The sequence below is a fragment of the Mytilinidion resinicola genome (genome assembly GCF_010093595.1).
Source record: "Mytilinidion resinicola strain CBS 304.34 unplaced genomic scaffold BDZ99scaffold_20, whole genome shotgun sequence".
Classification (NCBI taxonomy): domain Eukaryota; kingdom Fungi; phylum Ascomycota; class Dothideomycetes; order Mytilinidiales; family Mytilinidiaceae; genus Mytilinidion; species Mytilinidion resinicola.
In genome coordinates, this window is record NW_022985456.1 from 614528 (window position 1) to 636249 (window position 21722).

A 21722-nucleotide genomic window follows, 5' to 3' on the forward strand; every position below is an offset into this window, starting at 1 on the left:
TGCTGCCCTGTTTAGAAGTGCATCGGAAATCAGCACCTAAGGCGATTGCGTTAACGCTCGCATACAGAAATATGCGAAGATAAAGGAACACTTGTATAACCATATAGAAACATTCCGTCTCTTTATGCTCAGACCAGTATAAGAACGACGCGTAGGTTGCCGCGGGGCGGTATCTCGGTTAGTGTATACGTCTTCGGCTTCTAGACTTATCTCATCTTCGCGCTTGTATAATTCCTGGATCTTGTGGGGTATATCATGCTCGATAGGACGGATTTCTAGAGATTTTCTGCTCGCTTTCTTCACGCTTTTGGGCATGTGAGTCATGTGCCTCAGTGTCTCGGCGGCGAGCACGATTTCCTGGAAGGTGAGTGGCTTGTGAGTGGCAGCTTGCGAGTAACAGCCAGCGTAACTACTGTAGTACCCGGGGGTATATTTCGTGCTTGGGCTGTGCACGACATTTACTAGTATTTTAAAGACACCAATCGCAACTTCTGTTATTATTGTCTGAGCATTTTGATACATCGAAACAGGGCTGTAATCGGTGTCTTTAAAATACTGGGTGAATGTCGTGCACGGACCACACACAAAAGATATCCGGTCACCATAGTACACGTGTTTGAAGATTGGTGAATGTGTCAAGTAGTGAGGGCAAATCCCCGGGCACACATAAATATCCGTTGGATTCCTCTCTCACTTACAGACACACACCCACTCTGTTTCCACACCCACTTCTTCGCATCGACCCACATCTCCCCGTCACAACACCATTCCTCATCATGATCACGGATCTCCCAGCGGAGCTGCAGCTGATGATCTTCGATGCCATCAAGAAACCTGACAAGCGCAATCCGCGACGCCGACGTCAGGCTCTCGTTAATCAACGGGGGTACTCTAAGCATTCAGAAAATGCAGCGAGACGCGCTCTTTTCAATCTCAGTCTGACTTGTCGAAAATACCGGTCGCTTCTTGTTCCCACCCTCTTCGACCGAGTCACTCTGCTAAACGAGACTGATAGTGCGGCATCGGTTGTTGGCCTAGCCACTAGCGAGCTCGGCCATTACGTGAAACATTTCCGATTTGAAGGTTCTTTGCAAGGAGAAGAGTACAAGATGGCCATGCAGCCCTTTGCTCCAGATATCAATGAAGGCTCAGCTGAGAATCTCGACAAAGTCATCGAGGCAATCCTACCCACGCCAGTTCATAATATCCTATCCGATCTCCACGATTGGTTCTCGAATCTGGAAATCGTGAGGGTTCACTTCGAATACGATAACTCCTGGGGTACGGACCGTTTCAATTATCCGGGAGGCTTGGTCCAATCCGTGTTATTTGCAGAGACCAGCTCAGAACCTGCTATGGTAGTGAAATTGGCAAGTTGGGAGATACTCATGACCAAGGCATACGAAGCTTTGTACCAAAACAAGCACCCTATCAAAAGCCTTCACCTCCAGGACCTTTTACCGGGGCTGGTGTCTACTTTCGCAACGCCGGACTTCCATAAATTTCTCAGCAGGCTTGAAACCTTCAAGATTTCTGTGTCTTCTTCCTATAGCGATGACCGCTTCTTCGCCAAGCGTTCAGGCGGCGATTCCAACTTGTATAAACAGTTCGGAAATCTATTCTTCAACCACCTGGCTTCGGTCAAACATCTCACCATCAAAGCCGGCCTAGCTCGTCGTGAGTACGACAATACGTACCCGTCGACGGTGCCCTTTGCTACTACGCAGACACCAATGCTCAAGTCGATCCGAATACAAGGCATTCTGATCTCTATGGCTCTCATCGACTTCCTCGCGAATCATTGCAACACGCTTGAGCACGTGTTCTTCGACGACTGCGTTGCTGCACATTTCAATTGGGCCACGCAGAGCTACTGGACTAATACCTGGGGTGAACTGTTCAAGGCTCTTGCTGGCTCTGATTGCAAGAGCTCAACTCTCCGAAAACTTGATATCACGCCTATCAAAAGCTCGGAAATTGTAGGCCCGACAACTGTGGTTGACGTGAGTTGCGAGGAAGAGTTATTTACGCATGCCAAGGCTGGGATGTTCGTGTATGTGGTCAGTCGCTCACCGTGGCAGTTCCGGAGGTTTATCAGGCGGGATGATATGAGGTGGTACCAGGCGGTGCGCGAGGTTATCCGCGCCAATAAGGGGAAAGGGAGGCGCATCCTTTAAAGGCTCCATATTGGAAGCCACGTGAGCAATGCTACTATAGCAGGCGTTTGGCGTTCGGCGGGCGGGATTACTCTCAAAGCCATATCGTTGATCTTCAAAGTCTTCTTAAAGTTTCGGTGTCTGCATTAGTATCTTCTTCGTTCTTCGCAACGTGTGTGGATGTACCATCCGAAAAACTGATATGGCCCACATCGTCAACCGTGGTAGCTAACGTGACTCGCAAGCTTCGCACACACCTAAAACTTCTCTCTTCCACGTACACGACACAGCAGCCTCTTGAAATTCCAACTTACTACGCTTCACCCTTTTCCCTCCAACTTACCAATAGCGGCTATAGGATGCCTCGAAGACCTACCAGATGAAATAAAACTTCTCATCGTCGAGGCCATCCAAAACCTCGCCGAGACCGAGAAATAAGGCCGCCAGACGCTTCTCCGCCTCAGCGGTACTTGCTCCGCATTCCGCTTATTTCTCGCACCTGCTCTCTTCGATAGAGTTACACTTCGCAACGAAAGAGAGACCGTGGCCTCGGCACTCGCTTTGGCCAATAGCCAGTATGACCAGTATATCAAGCAGTTACGTTTCGAAGGATCGATAGATCGGAACAATTACACTCCTGCTACTAAAAATCTCCTCACCGACGACACGATATTCCCATTGCAAGTCAACCACGTCTTACGCAAGCTCCATAGACATTTTCCGGATCTGGACACTTTGAGAATTCGATTCGGCCTCCGGCTCCTGGATGACCCCACTCTGTATTGGAACAGTCGATATGGGGAGAAGGAACGGGCTGATGGGAGACTGCTGATGGCGCAAACATATAGAGCGCTGTGTAAGAACAAAAAACATCAGCTTAAGACGCTTCAGCTTGTAGACGTCCCGCTAATAGAACTATCCATCTTTACTAGCAAAGAATTCCACGACTTCTTGGTGCCTATCGATACCTTTCACCTCAGGCTTGGGAAGTATCCAAGCTCCCTAAATAGTTGGGGATCTATCGACACATGCCCGACCTTAGAGAGAATGACGACGATTTCTGTAGAAAGCTCCCGTCGTTCTTTCTCGATCACCTGCCATCGGTCACATACCTTCGAATCTCAACATGCCACGCCGACTGCTTCGTCTCTCGACAGTATCATTGGTACAATAACAGCCAGAAAGAAGAAAAAGACACGTTACCTTGGGACGTCTTCTCCCTGCCGAAGCTCAAAGCAGTCCACTTTCATGGAATTCTTGTCTGTAAGAAGCTTCTAGGTTTTTTTGACGCTCACGAGGACCGGCTTGAACACATCACGTTCAGCGAATGCGTGGCGGTGGATGTAATCGAATGGGAATGGAAAGAGACCTGGGGAGACATTTTCAAGGTACTCGCGAGCGCTGAGGCTCCGCCACTGCAATATCTTGAAATCAGTGCCATTGAGGGCCCGGTACGACTAGAGGCGGACTTGGAAAGCGTGGACGTCACGAAATTGCCTGAGGCCCGGGGATTTGCCTATATTAGTGGTAACAGGGAGTTAAGATGGTCTAAACGACACGGTGCTCTTTATCCAGGGGATACGCGTTGGCACATGGAGCTGCGAGAGATTATCAATGAGAACAAGATGAGGGGTGAGCGATCGACTAAGCGCCTTTGATGAGGAGTTCGCGGGAAGTTCTCCTTCAGTCCTTAGACTAGTAGAACTTGTTAAACCATACATGCAGCGGATATGGCAGTGAAGACCCGGGCGTCCACCTTTCCATTATATTTTGTTGTGAACCGTTACGGCCAGTGTCCTCTCTGCGCAACAAGATCAGTGGTGCTGTGGCATCAATTCAATGCAGCTTCGAGAAAGAGATTCTGATGAAGTATAGACACTCTAAACAACATTCGAATTGCACAACGAATTCATCGTGGTGATGGCAGATAAAGTTCGTGAGCCGTGATGTCGATAGCCCTATTTTCACCCTAACCTATTCCTTTCTAGCGTTCTTCATTTCTGTCAACACCAAAACGCCATTCCGCGATCTTCGAAACACCCGCCTCAAGCCCTAAGTCCCCGCGATTCCCTTTGCGATTGAGCCTCATCGACCTTCCAAAGATAGGCATCATCCCGTCTGCACGAAATACCGCTCATGAACCATGTAACGCTCGCCTCAAGCCCTCCGGTTGCGCGAGATTGCTTCCGCCATCGCGGATCGAAGACCTTCTGAAGATGGACGCGTTCCCGCTCTGTAGCGCAGCCGCTCCCGCGTTGACGCTTCGGAGGTGTTCCGACATGGAGAAGCGTATTCTTTCCAATGTTCTAGAGCCGCCGGGGGTGCGGCGGAGATGGCTAGCTGTGGCTCTCCCATGAAGCTTTGATCTGGATTTCGATTCAATCGAAACGGCTAGGAGAACGCGCTCCTCTCCTCGATTCCCATCTCATTTCTTGCTTTACAGCGTACGTTTGATATAACATGGCGTTCAGATCCAATCTTTCTTCGAACACTGCGACTCGAGCTTCTTTCAAACTATCATGCATTCGTTCATCATCTCATTACTGGCCATCTCCAGCTGTACCGGATCTGCTGCAGCAGTGGGGGTAGTTGGCTCTCCAGTAGGATTTGCGGCCGGAACGACAGGCGGCGGTTCTGCAACTCCGCAATATCCAGCCGACATCGCGCAGCTCACGGCGTGGCTCACGGACAACGTCCCCCGCGTGATTGTATTGGACAAAACGTACGTTGTGCCTACTTATTGCGTCAGTCCTTCTAATCCATACGGTATTAACAAAATCAAGCTTTGACTATGTTGGTAGCGAGGGTACTGTGACGGGTGCAGGATGTCGACCAAGTTCAAACACATGTCCTGGGCATGGCGGGCAAGATGCCATCAATGCAAACAACTGGTAGGTTCTTCTATATGGATGGGAGTGCTTGGCTAATGAAGTAGGTGTGATGCTTCCTATCCTAAAATTTCCGTTACATACGACAAAGCTGCTACTCAAGGTATCAATGTTGGATCTAACAAATCGATAATTGGAGAAGGGAGAAAGGGTGTCATTCGAGGGAAGGGACTTCGAATTGCGAACGGTGCACGTAATGTGATAGTCCAGTATGTGAGCGCTGCTAAATCTCTGCTATCGCCGTGCTGACTCTTGCAGGAACATTCACATCACATACCTGAATCCCCGGTACATTTGGGGTGGGGACGCCATCACGCTTGCCGGCACAGACCTTGTATGGGTCGACCACGTGAAGGTATGCAACACGCAATTCTTTACGTATTTCCTCACTCCTGGTCTACAGGATCATTTCGACGTTTCTAAACCGGTCACCAGATTTCTCACATTGGCCGCCAATACTTCGTATCTGGGTACGCGCCATCCAATCGTGTTACCATTTCTAATTCTGAATTCGACGGCATCACTAAATGGTCTGCGAGCTGCGACGGACGTCACTACTGGGGCATGCTGCTGCTGGGGTCGAGCGACCGGATCACGTTGGCTGGAAACTACATGCATCATATGAGTGGCCGCAGCCCAAAGGTCGGCGGTAACACGCTACTCCATGCAGTAAGTTCCATGTTTCAGCTTTTCATGGAATCCTGCACCCCGCATCTGGCGCCTACGTTCCTGAAAGACCTAGCCGCTGATCCTTTCTGACAGGTCAATAATCTTTTCGCCGATAACACGGGCCATGCCTTCGACATCCTTGCAGGTGGCCAGGTCGTTGCGGAGGGGAACGTCTTTGAAAATGTCAGAACTACGTTGATGGAACCAGTTCAGGGACGGGTGTTTACGTCCCTGAGTGCCGCTATGAATGCAGGGTGCAAACCCTACTTGGACCATGATTGCGCGAAGAACTTATTGCAAAACAGTGGCAATTTTAATGGAGACGCGACTGCTATATTGGCTAAGTTCTCGGACTACGATAGTCCGCCGGCGCTGTCAGATACAGCGGTGAAGGACAGCGTCCTGGCAAATGCTGGAGTAGGCAAAACTGGGAGGAGGCGGCCGTGGCGGCGAGTACGCACGGCTCACCACTCGAAAATCTGACACGTGGGGTTCGGATGGGGTTGAGGATACAGGGTAGGGTGTCTTTCTGTCAGATCGATCCCGCAAGGAGTACGCCTAGCCAATATTTTCTCAAATCTTTTCAGTGCTCGCTCTATCCCTTTAATATGCTCTCCCACGGAGGTCGGACTCGTTTTGGGTGCCTATAAATAACTTTGAAACGATATCACTGACCGTTTTCAGTATACCCTTGCGCCGCACACATGAGCTCCTGCGGGCGGAATAGGCTACAGAGGCGTCAATAAAATCTCCAATTATGATGCTCGAGAACCCGCCCGTCCACGTTACGACTGCGTCTGCCATTAATCTCATTTGTTGTGGTTGGTTTCATCATGCTAAAGCCAATGGCATCCTTCACTTGACACCACCAAGAGCCTCAGGATTTCAAATACACCCAGGCGGCGATAGCTATTGTCTAATGCAGGTAGGAGGTACTATTCGCCCCCTTCTTTCCACGCGCGGTTGTGATGTAACATGCAGTCTACCGTCCCGCAAGACAGTGATTGCTCATAGACATGGCCCACTGCATGTCGTGGTCACTGCTATCTGGTGCCTTGCGACATGCCAAAGTGGGAATTTTGCCCCCTTCGCAAACCTCGTTGGACTCGGACATTTTGCGAAGCTGTTGCTTGTAATCGCCAGCAAAATCCGGATGTTGAACTAAGTATCGCCGATGCTGACCGGTGTGCCGGCAACGGCCGTGCTGTACTATTTCTGACGTATTTCTGACGTCGGGGCGAAGATCGGGCGAAGATCGGGACGTGCCAACCTTGATGCTGCTGCAGGGACCATTTTTGCGGGTAAAGCAGCAAAGTGGCTGATCGAGCCCGCGTTCCTGGACTAGTGCAGACCCTGAATCATGCAGTGTCTCAATTGGAAGAGTTTGGGAACTCAGACGTCGAAAAGGAAGCGCCTGGAGGTCACAAAACTCCAATTCGAAGGTGCCGATCTGCAGTTAGAACGCTTCGAGATGATCATCCCGGGGTAAAGAGCCGTTAGATTCGCCAATCGGTGGTCACAGCGAGAGTGGAGCTGTGGAGCTCTGGAGCGCGACACCAGCTAGGCATCTTGGATTCTCGGAACCGACGTGCCTCTTTAGGAAAACTCAAAATCCACAATTTTTCTATGGTCTTCATCGATGTGCAACTGTCTGTTCACGACTCAAGGTAAATGTCTCTTCTTTCTGACCAAAGAACACAGTTAATCAACTTTTGACAGGCTGGTGTTGGCGATAAAACGCCAGACAAAAGCAGTCGCATGTTTCGAATAAGATCTGATCATGGGTTTATTGATACCCTGGAATATTGAAGGACCAAACCCCTTGCCATCCAGCCCTAGGCATGTGTCTGCATAAGCCGCCGGCGGTCAATGCCATGAGAATGCTCTCACACCCTCGTATCCTGCACTATAGCGCGACATAGTACATTTGCACACTAGCTGAAACTTGATCAGGGTCTGGTACGGCCTCTATCGCAATCCTGCACGAGTGTTCTGACATGACGTCCGGGATCTACCTGGATCACCTGCGACTGACCCCAGAGCGGACTGATTCCTGCATTTCGCCTCTTAAGTTGGTGTTCTAATTTGTGGATCTCTATCACTGAGTGGACAGAAAGAAGGCTTCGTGTGAATGGATGTAAGATACTCGGTGCTCAACGCGAAACTTGATCATGGACCAGCACCAATGCTCTACCCTGATACTCAGGGTCTCTTTAGACCCACTGTGACGAGCCCTGGGGGAACGGGCACATTCCTGTTTCCAACGACCGGGAATGATTCCCTGGTTCCCATGGTCCATATTCCTGTGTATGTCCTTATAAAAGCGTTCCGTCGGGCTGTTTCCCTTGGCCAGTGCATTTATCAATTCTCCGGTTCTTATCTTTCGTCATGTCACACCCAGCCGCCATGCCTGATATCGAGGAGATAATTGCGAGGTATGCTTCACGGAGTCCAACACTGACGGTGTCTCCAACCCATACGACACATTCAAGATACTCAGAGGATGCAGCTCTGGTCAAAGACACTGGCAAGAATGGAACTCTACACTCAGACCTCGAATCCGCAGCCAGAAAAGAGTTCCTCCACCCAGAATCACAGCCTCTCCCACAGATATTGGTGTCAGCAGAGCCGCAAAGCAAATCAAATGAATCAACCCGGGAGTCACGGCAGGATCATCTTTCCCCGAGCTCAAGTTTTTCTCCTAGGCTCTCACGTCGAACGACCTGGGCCGATCTCCCAGATCTCCCTGAGGATTCCTCGAAGCGACCTATATCGGAAACTCTTCGGAGACTCACCCGACGAGACACCTGGCAAGGCCTCGATGAGAGTGTTGGACGTGCGTACCAACCCGAACTCGACCTCAAGGATGAGCTCACTCTTACCGATTCTTATCGTCAAAGGCCTGTTGCGGAAACCATCAGGAGGCTCTCGCGACGAGTCACGCTCGCAGACCAACTTGATACTGCTGAAGAGCCACAGTGGACATTCGAACGAAAGCTCCGAGCCGCAGTGGAAGGAATTAGTGGGAACGACAGCACGGGGCTATCGCCTCGTATTTGCATGCGATGGAAGAACGTCAAGGTCTACGGAGAAGATGTTGGTTCCAGGGCACAGAGCGACATCTCAACCGTGATCAGCGACTTGTACAAGTCTGTCCAAGGAATTTGGCGTAGGAATCCCCAGAAAGAGATACTACACGGCATAGATGGAGTGCTCAATGAGGGAGAAATGCTTCTAGTGCTAGGCGGGTAAGATGAAATCCTATGTTGATCTTTGAGATCGTATAATAACAGCAATATCTAGGCCAGGAAGCGGTTGCACTACTCTTTTGAAGACCCTCGCCGGCCATCATGGTGGATACAGCAAGAAGAAAGGAGTCATCCGCTGTAGCGGCATCTCCATTACGAAAGTCATGGAGCGTTTCCGCGGAAGTGTCGTTTATAATGGCGCGGTTGAGAGTCACTTCCCCGAGCTCACCGTTGGTCAAACACTCGACTTTGCTGCGAAGACCAAAACGCCCCATCGGCGCATCGACGGGATTTCGAGAGCGGAGTATGCGGCCAGGATAACGGACATTATTGGGACTGCCTTTGGACTTCGGCACACCTTCCAGACCAGGGTTGGGAATGACTTCATCAGAGGTGTGTCTGGTGGAGAGCGGAGGCGAGTCACTATTGCTGAAATGGTAGGCTTCTCATTTCATCTACCAACCGCTAAAATTGGCTGCGAGTCATTGAACTGACAATTCACAGCTGATGACTCGCGCCTCCGTCACATGTTGGGATAATCCGACCCGCGGTCTCGACTCTTCAACATCTCTAGAGTTTGCTCAGGCACTGCGGGTAGCCACCAACTTGACTGGTAACGTCTCTATCTCAGCATTGTACCAGCCCGGAGAGGCGCTAGCAGAGATTTACGACAAAGTCACCCTCCTTTACCAAGGCTACCAAATCTGGTTCGGCGAGATCGACGATGCTCGAAAATACTTCACGGAAATAGGATTCGAAGCCCTCCCTAGGCAGACGACCGCCGAGTTTCTCATTTCCATTACTGACCCAAAGTCTGCGCGGGTGAGAATGGGCTATCAACATCGAGTGCCTCGCAATGCGGAAGAATTTGTGAAAATCTGGAAATCCAGCGCCGCTTATAAACACATGCTGACTGAGTTCAACGAGCAAGAGCAACGATTTCCCGAGGATGACGAAGAATCTTATCAGCGCTTGAAAGACCATCAAGTCGTGGAAAAGACACCATTCACACGAAACCATTCCGCCTATACCCTCAATCTTGGCATGCAATTCCTCATCACGCTGAATCGTGGTTATCAACGACTTGTAGGCAACTGGATCTATTATCTCGTCATGACTACCACGATGGTGGTCATACCAATCATCATCGGAAGCATGTTCTACAACATCCCAGAGGATGCTTCTGGATTCATCTCCAGGGGCGGGATGATATTCTTTTCGCTCCTCTTCAACGTCATCATCAATTTCGCTGAAACTAGCGCCCAATTTGCGCAGAGACCTATCGTCGAAAAACAGAACTCCTACGCCATGTACCACCCTTTTGTGGACTCACTAGCCACAGGGGTCGTACAGTACCCCCTGAAGCTTTTCAACATCGCTATGTTCAGCGCGATTGTCTACTTCGTTGCCCATCTAAAACGGGAGGCGGGTCCGCTTTTCATCTTCATGGCCTTCACTTATATCATCTCCATATCAATGACGGGGTTGTTTCGAACAATTGCGATTTTCGTCAATTCCATGGAGACCGCGTTGGCATGTACAGGTCTGGCTATGCTTCCGCTGGCAATATACAGTGGCTACGTCATCCCACGCCCTTCGATGCATCCATGGTTCAAGTGGATATCATGTTCGTCCAAATTTCTCCCATTCATGAAAGTCTACTAATTTCAATCGTTTCCAGACATCAATCCAGTTTACTATGCCAACGAGGCTCAAATGGCCGTCGAATTCCACGGCCGAAGGGCTCCATGCACAACGCTCGTTCCCTCTGGTCCTGGGTACGAGCACGTCAAACTTGCAAACCAGGTCTGCGCGGTGGTCGGCGCGAAGCCAGGTCAGGCCTTTGTTTCTGGAGACGAATATGTCAAGCTGTCATTCGACTTCGAATACGCCCACGTCTGGCGGAATCTGGGCGTCTGCATCGCCTTCTTCGTCCTTTTCACCATCACGTCGGCATTAGCGGTTGAGTACAAGAAATCAGCCTCCACGAAGAGTGAGTTCTTAGTGTTTCGCAAGACTACCAAGGTGTCCTCGAAGGTCAGTGGGAATCCTCGCAAGCGCGACATCGAACAGCCCCATCGAGGCGTTGAACTGGACGTCATCACGGAGGAAAAGAGAGAGTCCATAGCTATCGAGAGAAGCGACGATATTTTCTGCTGGCGCAATCTATGCTACGACATTGAAATCAAAGGGGTTCCCCGTCGCCTCTTGGACAACGTCCAAGGTTTCGTAGAGCCAGGTGCGTCTTTGATTACTTTCGGTTGCCCTTCTTGACAAAGATCATGTAATTGACATTTTGCTAGGCACCCTTACAGCCCTCGTGGGAGCCTCCGGAGCGGGCAAAACTACCCTCCTCAATGTCCTTGCGCAGAGAGTTTCTATGGGAGTTATCTCTGGTGATATGCTGGTCAACGGGTCACCACTCGACAAGTCTTTCCAGCGGCGAACTGGCTACGTTCAACAGCAAGACGTCCATCTTGCGGAATTGACCGTTCGGGAATCATTCCGCTTTTCTGCGCTTCTACGACAGGGCAAGGAAGTCCCAGTTTCTGAAAAGTACGCATACGTCGAAAATATCATCGCAGCATTGGGAATGCAGCATTACGCTGATGCTGTAATTGGAACCGCCGAGGAAGGCCTTAGCGCGGAGAAGAGAAAGCGCATTACGATTGGGCTGGAGCTCGTTGCTAAACCAACTCTACTGCTCTTCCTCGACGAACCCACCTCAGGCCTGGATTCCCAATCAGCGACATCGATCATGAAGTTTCTTCGTGAACTTGCAAATGCAGGGCAGGCGATTCTCTGCACCATCCATCAGCCGTCCGCTACATTATTTGAGGAGTTTGATCGTCTTCTTGTTCTTTCTAGAGGAGGAAAAACGGCATACTTTGGGGATCTAGGGCAGAACTCCAAGATTGCCACCGATTACTTCGAAAGACATGGAGCCCCGCCTTGCGAGCCCACCGCAAATTCAGCCGAGTACATCTTGGATGTGGTTGGTGCTGGAGCAACTCAGACGGCGATGGCAGACTGGGCAGAGGTGTGGAAAAGCTCACCGGAGTGTGCTGCTGTGACTTCACGAATCCGAGCCATCCGAGCACCTAGACTCCAAAACAAATTCCAAGGAATAGACAGCAAATTCCAGTTCAACAAACGCATAGATCCGGACGGAAAAATGGAGGCCGACAAAACGACTGATTTTGCAACATCCTGGTTTACTCAGTTCTTCGCGGTGCAAAAACGTTGCTTCCAACATGCGTGGCGGTCGCCGGTTTATCTCAACAGCAAGTTCCTCATCAACTTGTTCGGGGGGCTCTTTCTCGGTTTCACCTTTTACCAAGAAAACACGTCAATTCAAGGACTCCAGAACAAGACCTTCGCCGTCTTCATGATCCTCCTTCTCTGTCTCATTCTCATCGTGCTTCTCCAGCCCCGTCTCCTCGTCATTCGCGACCTCTACGAAGTCCGTGAGCGCCACTCAAAAATGTACCACTGGACCACCTTCGTCATCGCCAACATCATCGTCGAAATCCCCTTCAATTTTGTCATTTCTTCCGTCGGCTTCATTTGCTGGTACTTCCCTGTCGGCTGGTACCGCGACTCTGCAGTCACTCCCGGCCGCGGCCTTTTCATCTGGTTCATCTTGTAAGTTTTCATCCTTCTCTGACCAAACAGTTCGATTTCTAACATCCTTCCGCAGCATGCTCTACCAGATCTACCACACCACCTTCGCACAAGCCATCGCCATGGTTTGTCCCAACGCTGACACCGCCGCCATGATGACAATCCTCTTCTACACCTTCATCCTTGCCTTCAACGGCGTCGTGCAGCCGCTCGCCTCCCTCGTCAAGTTCTGGCACTTCGCGTACTACGTCTCCCCCTTCACGTGGCTCGTCTCCGCCATGATGTCCACCGGCACCCACGATGTCCCTGTCCGGTGCTCTGCCGCTGAGATCAACATCTTCCAGCCGCCGAAGGGAATGTCGTGCGGGAAGTACGCCGGCGCGTTCGCGAATGGTACGATGGCCGCTCTATACAACCCGAAGGCTATGAAGAATTGCGAGTTTTGTAGATTTGGCATTGCGGATGCGTATTTGACCGCTGTGCATATCTCGTATGATGATCGGTGGCGGAATGCGGCGTTCATGGCGGCGTATATTGTGTTCAATATTTGTCTGTTTTTCATCACGTTTTATTGTCATGCCAATGGGGTTAAGAGTGTGTTTGGGGGGATGGGGAAGCTGTTTAAGAAGAAGTAGATTGAAGGGGCTTGTAAGCGAGATGGATGGGGATGGTTCGGGACACATTCACGATAATGCTTTATTGACAAATTGTCCACTTCTTCGTTTCTTGGTATTATTCTGAGGCTTCTATGTTTATGCGCCTTTGAGATTTCGCTGACTGGTCGCGTTATCGCCTCTATTGTCTCGGCTACTCTCTTTATCGCGTCGCCTCTATTTCTACACGAAAGTAATGAAATTCTCCGAAGTATGACCTTGACTCCACTTGCTCTGGGAACTCACATGATCGTCACATGTCTACGCTTATGTCAGCGTCACATCTCCGCAGTCTCCGTCTAGCTATAAAGCCTTGTACAGGCGGGTTTTTGATGTTTTCAGCGTCAACCTCGCGGGGAATAGCTGATGGGACCGGTTGGGTGTTGGTAACAGCTTCATGGAGCTGACCACATGGCTGCCTTGGTCGGAGACACTAAGTTGGGATTTAGCTGTGTATCATTTGCACTTGATAATGCGATCATCTACAGCTGAGACGGCGCTATGTAAACTGTCAATGTTTTTGTCAATCGCTAGTGTCTACCGATATGCTGGCTAATATGTTGGATTAGAACAATCACTTACAGCAAGCATTGCTGGTAGCCATCAGGTGTGAATTATACATAATGTCCGGTTCCATCAATGTTCAGACGCTACGGCCTGAAATTCTACATAAATAAAGGAAGCTCTAGCGCTGATAATCATCATCATCCGCTTTCCCATCTTTTTCAATTCGGCGCGAGTTTCATTCGCTCTGTCTTCTCCTTCTCTCTCCTCCCCCGCTCCCGCAGCAAGCATTCTCGTTTCGATGCTGCCACATGGTAGGGGTTCGATGATAGTTTTTACGAAGCTAACGCTGCATATTGCTATGCCTTTCCTGATTCTGAACGTAGAGGGGTTTTAACCCCACCCACGTCATACAGCACGTGACTGTCACATGATCTGGAACTATTATATGTGAAATAAAATGCAATCCAGGATTTAACGCTGGTGACATCCTGTAACTGTGATACATTTAGCTAGCATACCTCAAGTATGTTCGCTTCCCAAGTGCCGCTACATCATCCAAAGCCCGCCAGCTAGACGACTTGACAAGAATGCACCTTTCATGCCTCCAAAGTCTCCGAATAGATCTCGCTAAGGAGATCGAAATCCTTCTTTGTCATCTCTTTGTCGTTCAGTCTGGCCCGCATCCATTCCGCCATCTTTTCCGGAAGCGGCCGCAGCAGATAGACCGTATGAAGATTCTCCTTAGGCGGTTCACTTTCGTCCTTCCATACAAAGCTGATCAGAAGCCTTCCATCACAGGTAAAGCTTGCAACCAATACGACGTTCAGTTGAAAGTCGTTGCTCGTTGATGTGATCACTTCCTCCCAGGCAATATCATTCATCATAGGAAGATGTAGCTTGTCATTCCAGAGCCTGCGGAAGTCGTTCAACTCGGTGTTGAGCGGACTGACTGAAAGATTCGGGATGGACGCGCTAACTACAATATCCCCGCAGTGTACTGTAGTGGTAGTGCCAACTCGAGGCTTCGCTCCGTCTTCAGGTGCCTGTGGTACAATAGTATCGATGCGTTGTGCCATGCTTGGTACTGTGAGAAGCGGGATGAGTAATGACAAGGGAGCTCGCTTGCAGGTTGTCTAAAGGGAGAGAAGAGTCCGTTGAATGGTAAGTTTTCTCAGTCGTCTAGAACTCGTCTTTATACTAGGGCGAGCCTTGGGCGGTCGGTTCTTGATTGCTGCAAGCTTTCCTTCGCATTACGTTTGGGCTGCCTACGGTTTTGCATCTAGAAGCAACCAGAAAACGACAAACTCAGTCTTCTTGCAGCATAAAGAACGAATCTTTGAACCTCAGGAACTTTGGAACGGACCTGATACATTGGACCAATCTCAGATTATCAATAGGTTCCTGTGCAGCAGCAACTCCGAAGCGAACTATTAGGCAACGATGGCACCAAAGAATGAGGGCGGCCAGGGTGGCAGAGAAGGTAACTCCAGGGGTGAGTGCTACACATGCGGCAGTACAGGTCATCTCTCTCGTGACTGCGCTCAAACCGATAACAAGGGGGGTAGAGGTAGGACATGCGATAGAGGCGGAGGGTATGACTTCTCTAGAGCTACAGGCGGAAGCTTGCAAGAACACAATTTGATCGAAGTACCCTGGCCTTGCGACGACGACGACGACTTCAAATCGCGCAGTTACGAGACGTCCCCTAAATCTTTCCGCTTTGGCATCAACTACGACGAAGAGCCTACCGACATCGATGTACATCGTCTCCGTCAGGCGTGGAGTGATCTAGATCTTCGCTTTCCGGCCGAGCACCATTCGGAACATATCGAGGCGTGGCAGCAATTTCTAAACTCACCTGAAGAGGATAAATACCGCCGGTTCAAAGTTATAGTCATCGAAGATTTTACCATGTGCGGGCGGGATTTGCTATTGTTCCATTGGAATAACGAGGGGCTGCCGGAGCATCATCTCCATGTTCTCTTACTGCTTGGTCCCTTTCCAGATGAAATATCGCAATGGATAGAAGCGAATTCAAGGCCGAAGGAGAGGGATGAGAAGTGGTATGATACGATGAGAGACTATTATCTCGACTACTTGCGTGGTGAGTATATTACGAAGGACCTCGAACCTTTGATCACAGGCAGACCGGTAGCTTTCGAAGTGCGGAAGACCGTGGAGCTCTAAGTTATGTAGAGGCTAGCAAATTTGCTTTTTTCAAGTTGAGACTGTAAGGATATGTATGTGTGTGTGACTGGAGCAATTTGCGGCATCCGTGAACTCTATAGCCCTTGAAGTCACCGTCCGTGCCACATCGGAGCCACTCCGGCCCGCTAGCGCAACGCCACACCTTCACGAGACTTCGCGTTCCCACACCCATCCATCTCCACTCCCTCCATCCTTTTTTATTGAATGAAATACGAGATTCGCCAAGCCGGCGTGAAAGGCCTGGGACTGTTTGCCAAAAGCCCGATCGCCCGCGGAACTCGCATCCTCTCCGAACGACCGCTACTCGCTATCCGCCAAGACCAGGAAGTTGACGGCATCTTTTCTGCCACGAAGTCCTTAACTCAGAATGACAGAAAAGCGTTATTGGACCTTTCAGGCCACAGCGGCGGACAAAGTCTCGAGTTTGCACGATGGATGCAGGTGGTGTGGTGGAATGTGAAGAGTCTCGTCAGGAGTGTTCGACACCCTAGTACTTTCACTAGCTCTATCCCATCTCCACGTTCGATGCGAGAGCACATGACTATTTTCAACGTCTTTCGCTCAAATTCGTTCGATTTGGGGGGCGGCGGTAGTATCCAGCAAGCCGTGTTTGATAATGTGGCAAGGATAAATCATTCTTGCCTGCCAAATGCGCAGGGAAATTTTCATTCGACGCTAGGTCGGTTCAATGTCCATGCGTTACGGGATATCAAGAGCGGTGAGGAGGTTACGCTGAACTATCTCCCTGAGCTTGGTTCGCTTGCTGCTTCGAGGGGTAGCAAATTGCAAGAGGGTTATGGCTTCGACTGCGACTGTCCGGCGTGTGATTTGACGACGGCGAGAGGGAAAGCGGGAGAAGAGCGGCGAGCGGAAGAAAGAAAAAGGATAAAAGAGTTTGCGGCTACGGTTGAGAAGAACGCGGAAGGGATGGATGCGGAGTTGAGGATGACAAAGAGGTTCATCAAGCTATTTGAGGCCGAAGGGATTACCGGGAGGGAAGTCGCGTCGATGTGAGTATCAGGCTGAAGCAACAACTTACTTTGAGGTGTCATATGCTAATCTCTTGATAGGTATTTCGAAGTTGCAAAGCTCAACGTGAAGCTCGGGAGACACGACGAAGCGCTTCGGTGCGCCGAGAAGGGATTAGAGCTGGATCAGTACTGCATTGGATTCGACCATCCGACATATGAAAACGGTGTTGAATTCATTACGGCGTTGAAAAGCAAAGCTTGAAGGCTGTATGCTCTACAGATATGTATACCTACGAAGTACACCATCAACTACATACCCAAAGCTAGAAGAGCTGAGGAAAACCCATTCCTCCTATTCTTCAGTGAAGAGATATGTCCATACCTCCCACATTCATTCTCCTTGCCGTCGAATCGCTTAAATCCCATGCTCACTCTTCCACACCCTCAACTCCTCCCTCAACTCCTCCAAGCCTTTGCTCTCATCATCTTGATATTTCGCAAACTTCCCTCCGCCCATCCCATGAATCAATTCCCTCACCTTTCCCACCCATATATCTGACTCCGACCACTGGCTCTGCTTTCCGGTAGACCTCGCAATCATGCGCATATAGCTCAGTACCTGCGGCGCATCCGCCCCCAACATCTTATGTCCTTGTAGCCAGGGCAGAACCTCCCTCGCCGCAGACTCGGCCTCGGGATGTAGTCCGTTATGTTCCAAGATTTGGGAAAGATTAAGCAACGCGCTCATGTTCTTGGTCTTAGCCCCGGAGACGGGGTCGTAGGGTCCATTAGCATACATCTCCCGCACAATCCTTTCTTGCTCTTCCCACTTCTCGAGGTTTTTCGCGATGGAGCTTCGAGCTAGTTTCAACTTCATCCATAATTGATAGTCGGCTCTGTGAAGTGATTGCGGTCTGCTCGTATACTCGCGGATCTCGAGAGTTTCATCGAGGATCCTTTCGAGCCAATCAAGCTTTTCCTCGACTGAGAGCGCATTGTTGAACTTGAATCGCTGCAGGTCGGCCTCGGTGAAGCATTGAAAGAAGTTGCGCGCGGTGGTGTATTCGATGTCGCTCCAGAATGGAGTGTTGGGGACGTCGTGGTCCCAGAGGAATTTTGGGGCGAGGTTTGCGGTGGCGGCCATTTTGAAATATGGGAAGAGAGAGGTATAGCCAGCAAAGGCAAGAGATATGCCACGTTTCTGTTGTATATACTATGTACATTCTGAATAGTGGTTGCCTGAATACTGAGCCAAACATGTAGTCTCCATGGAGATCAAAGCGCTTTCGACACTCCTATTCAATCCTAGCGCCGTTTTGCCATTGGCTGCGGTAAACTTCAGATGATCAGACCTCCATACTCCATAACGTAGAAAGTCATATCAAGTCTTTAACTCGTGAAGTTTTGATTTAAACTCCAAGACGACTTTTGACGCTTCGATATTAGGTTAGTGACTGGGCGTGTGGAACGGACATGCTTTTGAACTCGCCTTGGCAATCGCGTTATTTTCCTTATCTCGCTTCGTTTTCTCAACCTTTCATTTCGTACCGTGGCTCTCATCTCCACGTAACAAGCACGACAGCTTTCTTTCCTTCATCATGTAAATAAGTTTTTCGCATTCCGTTAAAACAACGCTTGCCCCCCGCTGCCTGGCTTAGATTAGCCTTGATGTTGGTGGTTTTTGCTTTTTTCGCCAAAATACCTTTCCAAGGCACTGCTCTCCAAATACAGTCAGACATAAGTAATGGTTCACGGCCACGAGAAAGAGCAAGGAAAAACCCTAGCTCGTACCCCAGAGGACTCCCTTCAAGCAAATGACCCGGACAACCCCTTCAATTGGTCCCCAACAAAGAAATGGAGCGTAACTTTAGTCGCCTGCTACGTAACCTTCATCGTGGGGTTCAACGCGACAGCCCTCACAGCCGCCGTTAACGAAACTAATGCCCAATTCCACATATCCGATGCCTCGTTTCCGCACTCCGTTTGGCCCGTCACGGCATGGAACACAGGCGGTGCTTTAGCTCCAATGGTTGTGCTTCCGATTATGGAAGACTACGGCACAAGACCTGGGTACCTCATTACGTATTTCCTATTTGTCATCTTCGTCATCCCTCAAGCTGTAGCGCAGAACTTCGCAACGTTCATCGTTTGCCGCTTTTTTGCGGGATGTTGCGGAGCAGTACTTCAAGACGCAATGGATGGGATTATTGCAGATATATGGGCGGAGGCTACTCAGCGAAGCTTACCGGTATCGTGCTACGTTTTCGCGCTTCTTGCGGGTGTGAGTATAGGACCAGTCGTCGGTGGAGCGATTATGGAGAGCTTGAGTTGGCGATGGTAACTATTTCTATCGACACGGAGGAATTTTTACATTAGCTTACATGCATCAGGATCTTCTACACCCAACTCGTAATCTACGGCGGCTCCGCCCCCATCGTGTTTCTCATCTTCCGCGAAACCCGCTGCCCCATCATCCTCTCCCGTCGAAAAAAACGAAATCACCAACATCCACCTGAGCTCGACGATGCCAACCCCAACACCCCAAACACTGCCAAACACCCCATCCCCCTCACCGCCCTCAAAGCCTTCCTCGCTAGCAACATCCTCCGCCCTCTCCTCCTCCTCACCACCGAACCCGTCGTTGCCTCCTTCACTCTACTCTCCGCCCTCTCCTACGGCCTGCTCTTCCTCGCCACCCAATCCGTGCCCCAAGTCTACGCCGCCCTCTACGCCTTCTCCGAACCTTCCACCGGCCTAATCCAAGCCTCCATCGTCGTCGGCGAAGTCCTCGGCTTCCTCGCCTGCGCCTCCATCGGCGACCCCTACTTCGCGCGTGCCTCGGCCGGCACCGCGCGCATCCTCGGCGGCCCTCCCCAGCTCCCCGAAGTCCGCCTCTACCTCGCCATCCCGGCCTCCTTCATCGGGCTCGCTGGCGGGCTGTTCGTGTACGGCTGGACCGCCTACGCCGACGTCACATTCTGGGCGCCGGCCGTCGGTCTTTTACTCGTCGGGTTTGGCAGCGTGGTGGTCATGCAGGCGATCATGATGTACATCACGGACGCGTACGCGAAGTACGCGGCGAGCGCGTCGGCGGCGGTGTGCTTTGGGGAGAACATGGCGGCGGCGTTCTTGCCGCTCGCGAGCCAGAGCATGTATAGCAATCTGAGATTTCACTGGGCGAGCAGCTTGCTGGCGTTTGTGGCGGTGGCGTTGAGCTGTGCGCCGGTGGTGTTGGTGTGGAAGGGGCGGGCGATTCGGGAGAAGAGTCCGTTTATGAGGGAGGCGATGGTTGGGTAGTGGGGGTGGGTTTGGGGACTCCATGTGGTTGTGAGCTAGGAAAGAAAGATGTGCGGCTGATTTACAAGCTCGAGAATGTCACATGCTGGGAGAATTTCGAAACCATGCCGCAGTACCTCTTACATTGGCAAGCGGTTGCGGGCTGATATGAATGATGCGCGTCTAATTTGCGTGCATAAGGACGTTGCGAGCTCCTGCGGTCCTAACTTATAGTGGCGATCTTGAAGGTTATCGTCATTGCGCTTGTTCGTGCTGTGTTGTTTGAAGAGCGCTTGGAGTGCTATTGTGGCAGGCGAAATTGGATTTGCGAGAACAGCGGGTGTAAGTCTGCTGAGGCGCCCGAGTCCGGGAATGTCTGAGAAAGGTTGGAGATGATCGGTCCGCCAGCCTATTGTAGCGCTTTGCCACACAAATAAAACACTAACCGACCCTGAGAGACTTTGGATGAAGAAAACTATATGTGCGCCTTAGGGTACTCTTGCCAGCTCTGCTAAAAGAATAAAAAAAGATGTCCAGTTTGCGAAGTTACAGTTGACATCGTGCTTTCTAAGAGTATGCTGGGTCACCCTTGGCTTGTTAAGTGTACACGAAAAATGCTGCCTGATTTAGAAGCTTAGAGTTTCAATAAGCTATCTATATCTTTAATGGTGTGTTGGAGGTCTCATGACGGTGACAAACGTGTGTCCATGAGGTTTGACTCGTGAAAACGCATTGAGGCACCTCAAATAGTGCCAGCCAAGTGGAAGCTTACCTCTGTGGGCTTTCACCTGACGGGGCCGACACGTTTGTGGGTGGCGGACCTTGCACGGCGGGGATGAATATATAACCGCTCGGGGCAATGGCAGACCTGGAATTGTCAGTATAGAGCAGCGAGGCCAATGAATAGGTTTGACTTACGCAAGCCAAACTCGGAATGAGTTTAAGAGGTTAGCCATGGCGACTAGAGATGATGCATGTGCAAGATGTAAAGTGGGGGGAAAGTGAGGAGAAGTGAGAGGGGAGTGATGAGTTGCAGAGTGAAGAGTCATAGAAGGCAGATGTAAAGAGAAGAGAGTGAGGTGTAGAGAGTGGAAGAGAATGAAAAGGAAAGACGGAATTTCTCCGGGAGAGCACTCCAGTAATTTGTTAATCGCATACTTATGCGGCATTGCTTATTACGCACGGTACCTGATGATGTTTTTCGGGAGCGCGGACAATAGATGTCTTGTTCTGGTCAACTATAAATTGGATGCTGGGTATACAAACAAGTTCTCGATATGATACCACAAGGACGAGCTTAATTACCACCCCCCTTTTCTCTTGCTATAACCCGCCCTAGATTTAGCTTAGCTCCGGCCCGCAACAACTTTGTCCTACTAATTCGAAGCTTTAAATCTGCAACACCACGAGAGTGAACTAATAGTTATAGGACGAGCTTAATTACCACCCCCCATTTCTCTCCGCATCACCCCCCTTTTCTCTTCCTACCACCCCCCCTACATTTAGCCTAGCTCCGGCCGGT

General features: G+C 50.4%; 9 protein-coding genes across 9 annotated transcripts; 7 read left to right on the top strand and 2 right to left on the bottom strand.

Annotated features, from left to right (window-relative positions):
- The first annotated feature begins 687 nt into the window (after window positions 1-687).
- On the top strand, window positions 688-2547 carry BDZ99DRAFT_544031 (uncharacterized protein). The gene has a single exon (XM_033726809.1). The coding sequence runs from the start codon at window positions 777-779 to the stop codon at window positions 2175-2177; it is 1401 nt and encodes a 466-aa protein (XP_033571946.1). The 5' UTR covers window positions 688-776; the 3' UTR covers window positions 2178-2547.
- Window positions 2548-3102: 555 nt separating this feature from the next.
- Window positions 3103-3852, top strand: BDZ99DRAFT_467194 (uncharacterized protein). Its single transcript, XM_033720966.1, has one exon. It carries the CDS (start codon window positions 3185-3187, stop codon window positions 3812-3814), a length of 630 nt encoding a protein of 209 aa, XP_033571947.1. The 5' UTR covers window positions 3103-3184; the 3' UTR covers window positions 3815-3852.
- A 355-nt stretch (window positions 3853-4207) lies between these two features.
- BDZ99DRAFT_467195 (pectin lyase A precursor) lies at window positions 4208-6308 on the top strand. Its single transcript, XM_033720967.1, has 6 exons — window positions 4208-4878; window positions 4940-5047; window positions 5092-5253; window positions 5303-5399; window positions 5480-5713; window positions 5807-6308. Exons 1-6 carry the CDS (start codon window positions 4676-4678, stop codon window positions 6194-6196), a joined length of 1194 nt encoding a protein of 397 aa, XP_033571948.1. The 5' UTR covers window positions 4208-4675; the 3' UTR covers window positions 6197-6308.
- Window positions 6309-8773: 2465 nt separating this feature from the next.
- Window positions 8774-13416, top strand: BDZ99DRAFT_511487 (uncharacterized protein; the record flags this gene model as incomplete). The annotated part of the gene is made up of 6 exons (XM_033724550.1): window positions 8774-8961; window positions 9017-9398; window positions 9466-10588; window positions 10643-11200; window positions 11265-12606; window positions 12662-13416. 6 exons carry the CDS (start codon window positions 8774-8776, stop codon window positions 13218-13220), a joined length of 4152 nt encoding a protein of 1383 aa, XP_033571949.1. The 3' UTR covers window positions 13221-13416.
- A 793-nt stretch (window positions 13417-14209) lies between these two features.
- BDZ99DRAFT_467198 (uncharacterized protein) lies at window positions 14210-14983 on the bottom strand. Its single transcript, XM_033720968.1, has one exon. The coding sequence runs from the start codon at window positions 14819-14821 to the stop codon at window positions 14342-14344; it is 480 nt and encodes a 159-aa protein (XP_033571950.1). The 5' UTR covers window positions 14822-14983; the 3' UTR covers window positions 14210-14341.
- A 202-nt stretch (window positions 14984-15185) lies between these two features.
- Window positions 15186-15932, top strand: BDZ99DRAFT_525318 (uncharacterized protein; the record flags this gene model as incomplete). The annotated part of the gene is made up of 1 exon (XM_033725982.1): window positions 15186-15932. One exon carries the CDS (start codon window positions 15186-15188, stop codon window positions 15930-15932), a length of 747 nt encoding a protein of 248 aa, XP_033571951.1.
- Window positions 15933-16144: 212 nt separating this feature from the next.
- On the top strand, window positions 16145-17348 carry BDZ99DRAFT_575159 (SET domain-containing protein). The gene is made up of 2 exons (XM_033728440.1): window positions 16145-16963; window positions 17024-17348. Exons 1-2 carry the CDS (start codon window positions 16158-16160, stop codon window positions 17184-17186), a joined length of 969 nt encoding a protein of 322 aa, XP_033571952.1. The 5' UTR covers window positions 16145-16157; the 3' UTR covers window positions 17187-17348.
- Window positions 17154-18107, bottom strand: BDZ99DRAFT_146613 (uncharacterized protein). The gene has a single exon (XM_033712745.1). It carries the CDS (start codon window positions 18066-18068, stop codon window positions 17340-17342), a length of 729 nt encoding a protein of 242 aa, XP_033571953.1. The 5' UTR covers window positions 18069-18107; the 3' UTR covers window positions 17154-17339.
- A 561-nt stretch (window positions 18108-18668) lies between these two features.
- BDZ99DRAFT_502388 (MFS general substrate transporter) lies at window positions 18669-20221 on the top strand (the record flags this gene model as incomplete). Its single annotated transcript, XM_033723888.1, has 2 exons — window positions 18669-19261; window positions 19315-20221. The coding sequence occupies 2 exons, from the start codon at window positions 18669-18671 to the stop codon at window positions 20219-20221; spliced, it is 1500 nt and encodes a 499-aa protein (XP_033571954.1).
- Between the last annotated feature and the right edge of the window lie 1501 nt (window positions 20222-21722).

What these genes read in the sequence shown, in the direction of transcription:
- BDZ99DRAFT_544031 (XM_033726809.1), top strand. Translation starts at nt 777, where the DNA reads ATGATCACGGATCTCCCAGCGGAGCTGCAGCTGATGATCTTCGATGCC.
- BDZ99DRAFT_467195 (XM_033720967.1), top strand. Translation starts at nt 4,676, where the DNA reads ATGCATTCGTTCATCATCTCATTACTGGCCATCTCCAGCTGTACCGGA. An exon ending in GCCATCAATGCAAACAACTG is followed by an intron (nt 5,048 to 5,091) that starts GTAGGTTCTTCT and finishes CTAATGAAGTAG; the next exon opens with GTGTGATGCTTCCTATCCTA. An exon ending in GCACGTAATGTGATAGTCCA is followed by an intron (nt 5,254 to 5,302) that starts GTATGTGAGCGC and finishes TGACTCTTGCAG; the next exon opens with GAACATTCACATCACATACC.
- BDZ99DRAFT_146613 (XM_033712745.1), bottom strand. Translation starts at nt 18,068, where the DNA reads ATGGCCGCCACCGCAAACCTCGCCCCAAAATTCCTCTGGGACCACGAC.
- BDZ99DRAFT_467198 (XM_033720968.1), bottom strand. Translation starts at nt 14,821, where the DNA reads ATGGCACAACGCATCGATACTATTGTACCACAGGCACCTGAAGACGGA.
- BDZ99DRAFT_467194 (XM_033720966.1), top strand. Translation starts at nt 3,185, where the DNA reads ATGCCCGACCTTAGAGAGAATGACGACGATTTCTGTAGAAAGCTCCCG.
- BDZ99DRAFT_575159 (XM_033728440.1), top strand. Translation starts at nt 16,158, where the DNA reads ATGAAATACGAGATTCGCCAAGCCGGCGTGAAAGGCCTGGGACTGTTT. An exon ending in GGGAGGGAAGTCGCGTCGAT is followed by an intron (nt 16,964 to 17,023) that starts GTGAGTATCAGG and finishes ATCTCTTGATAG; the next exon opens with GTATTTCGAAGTTGCAAAGC.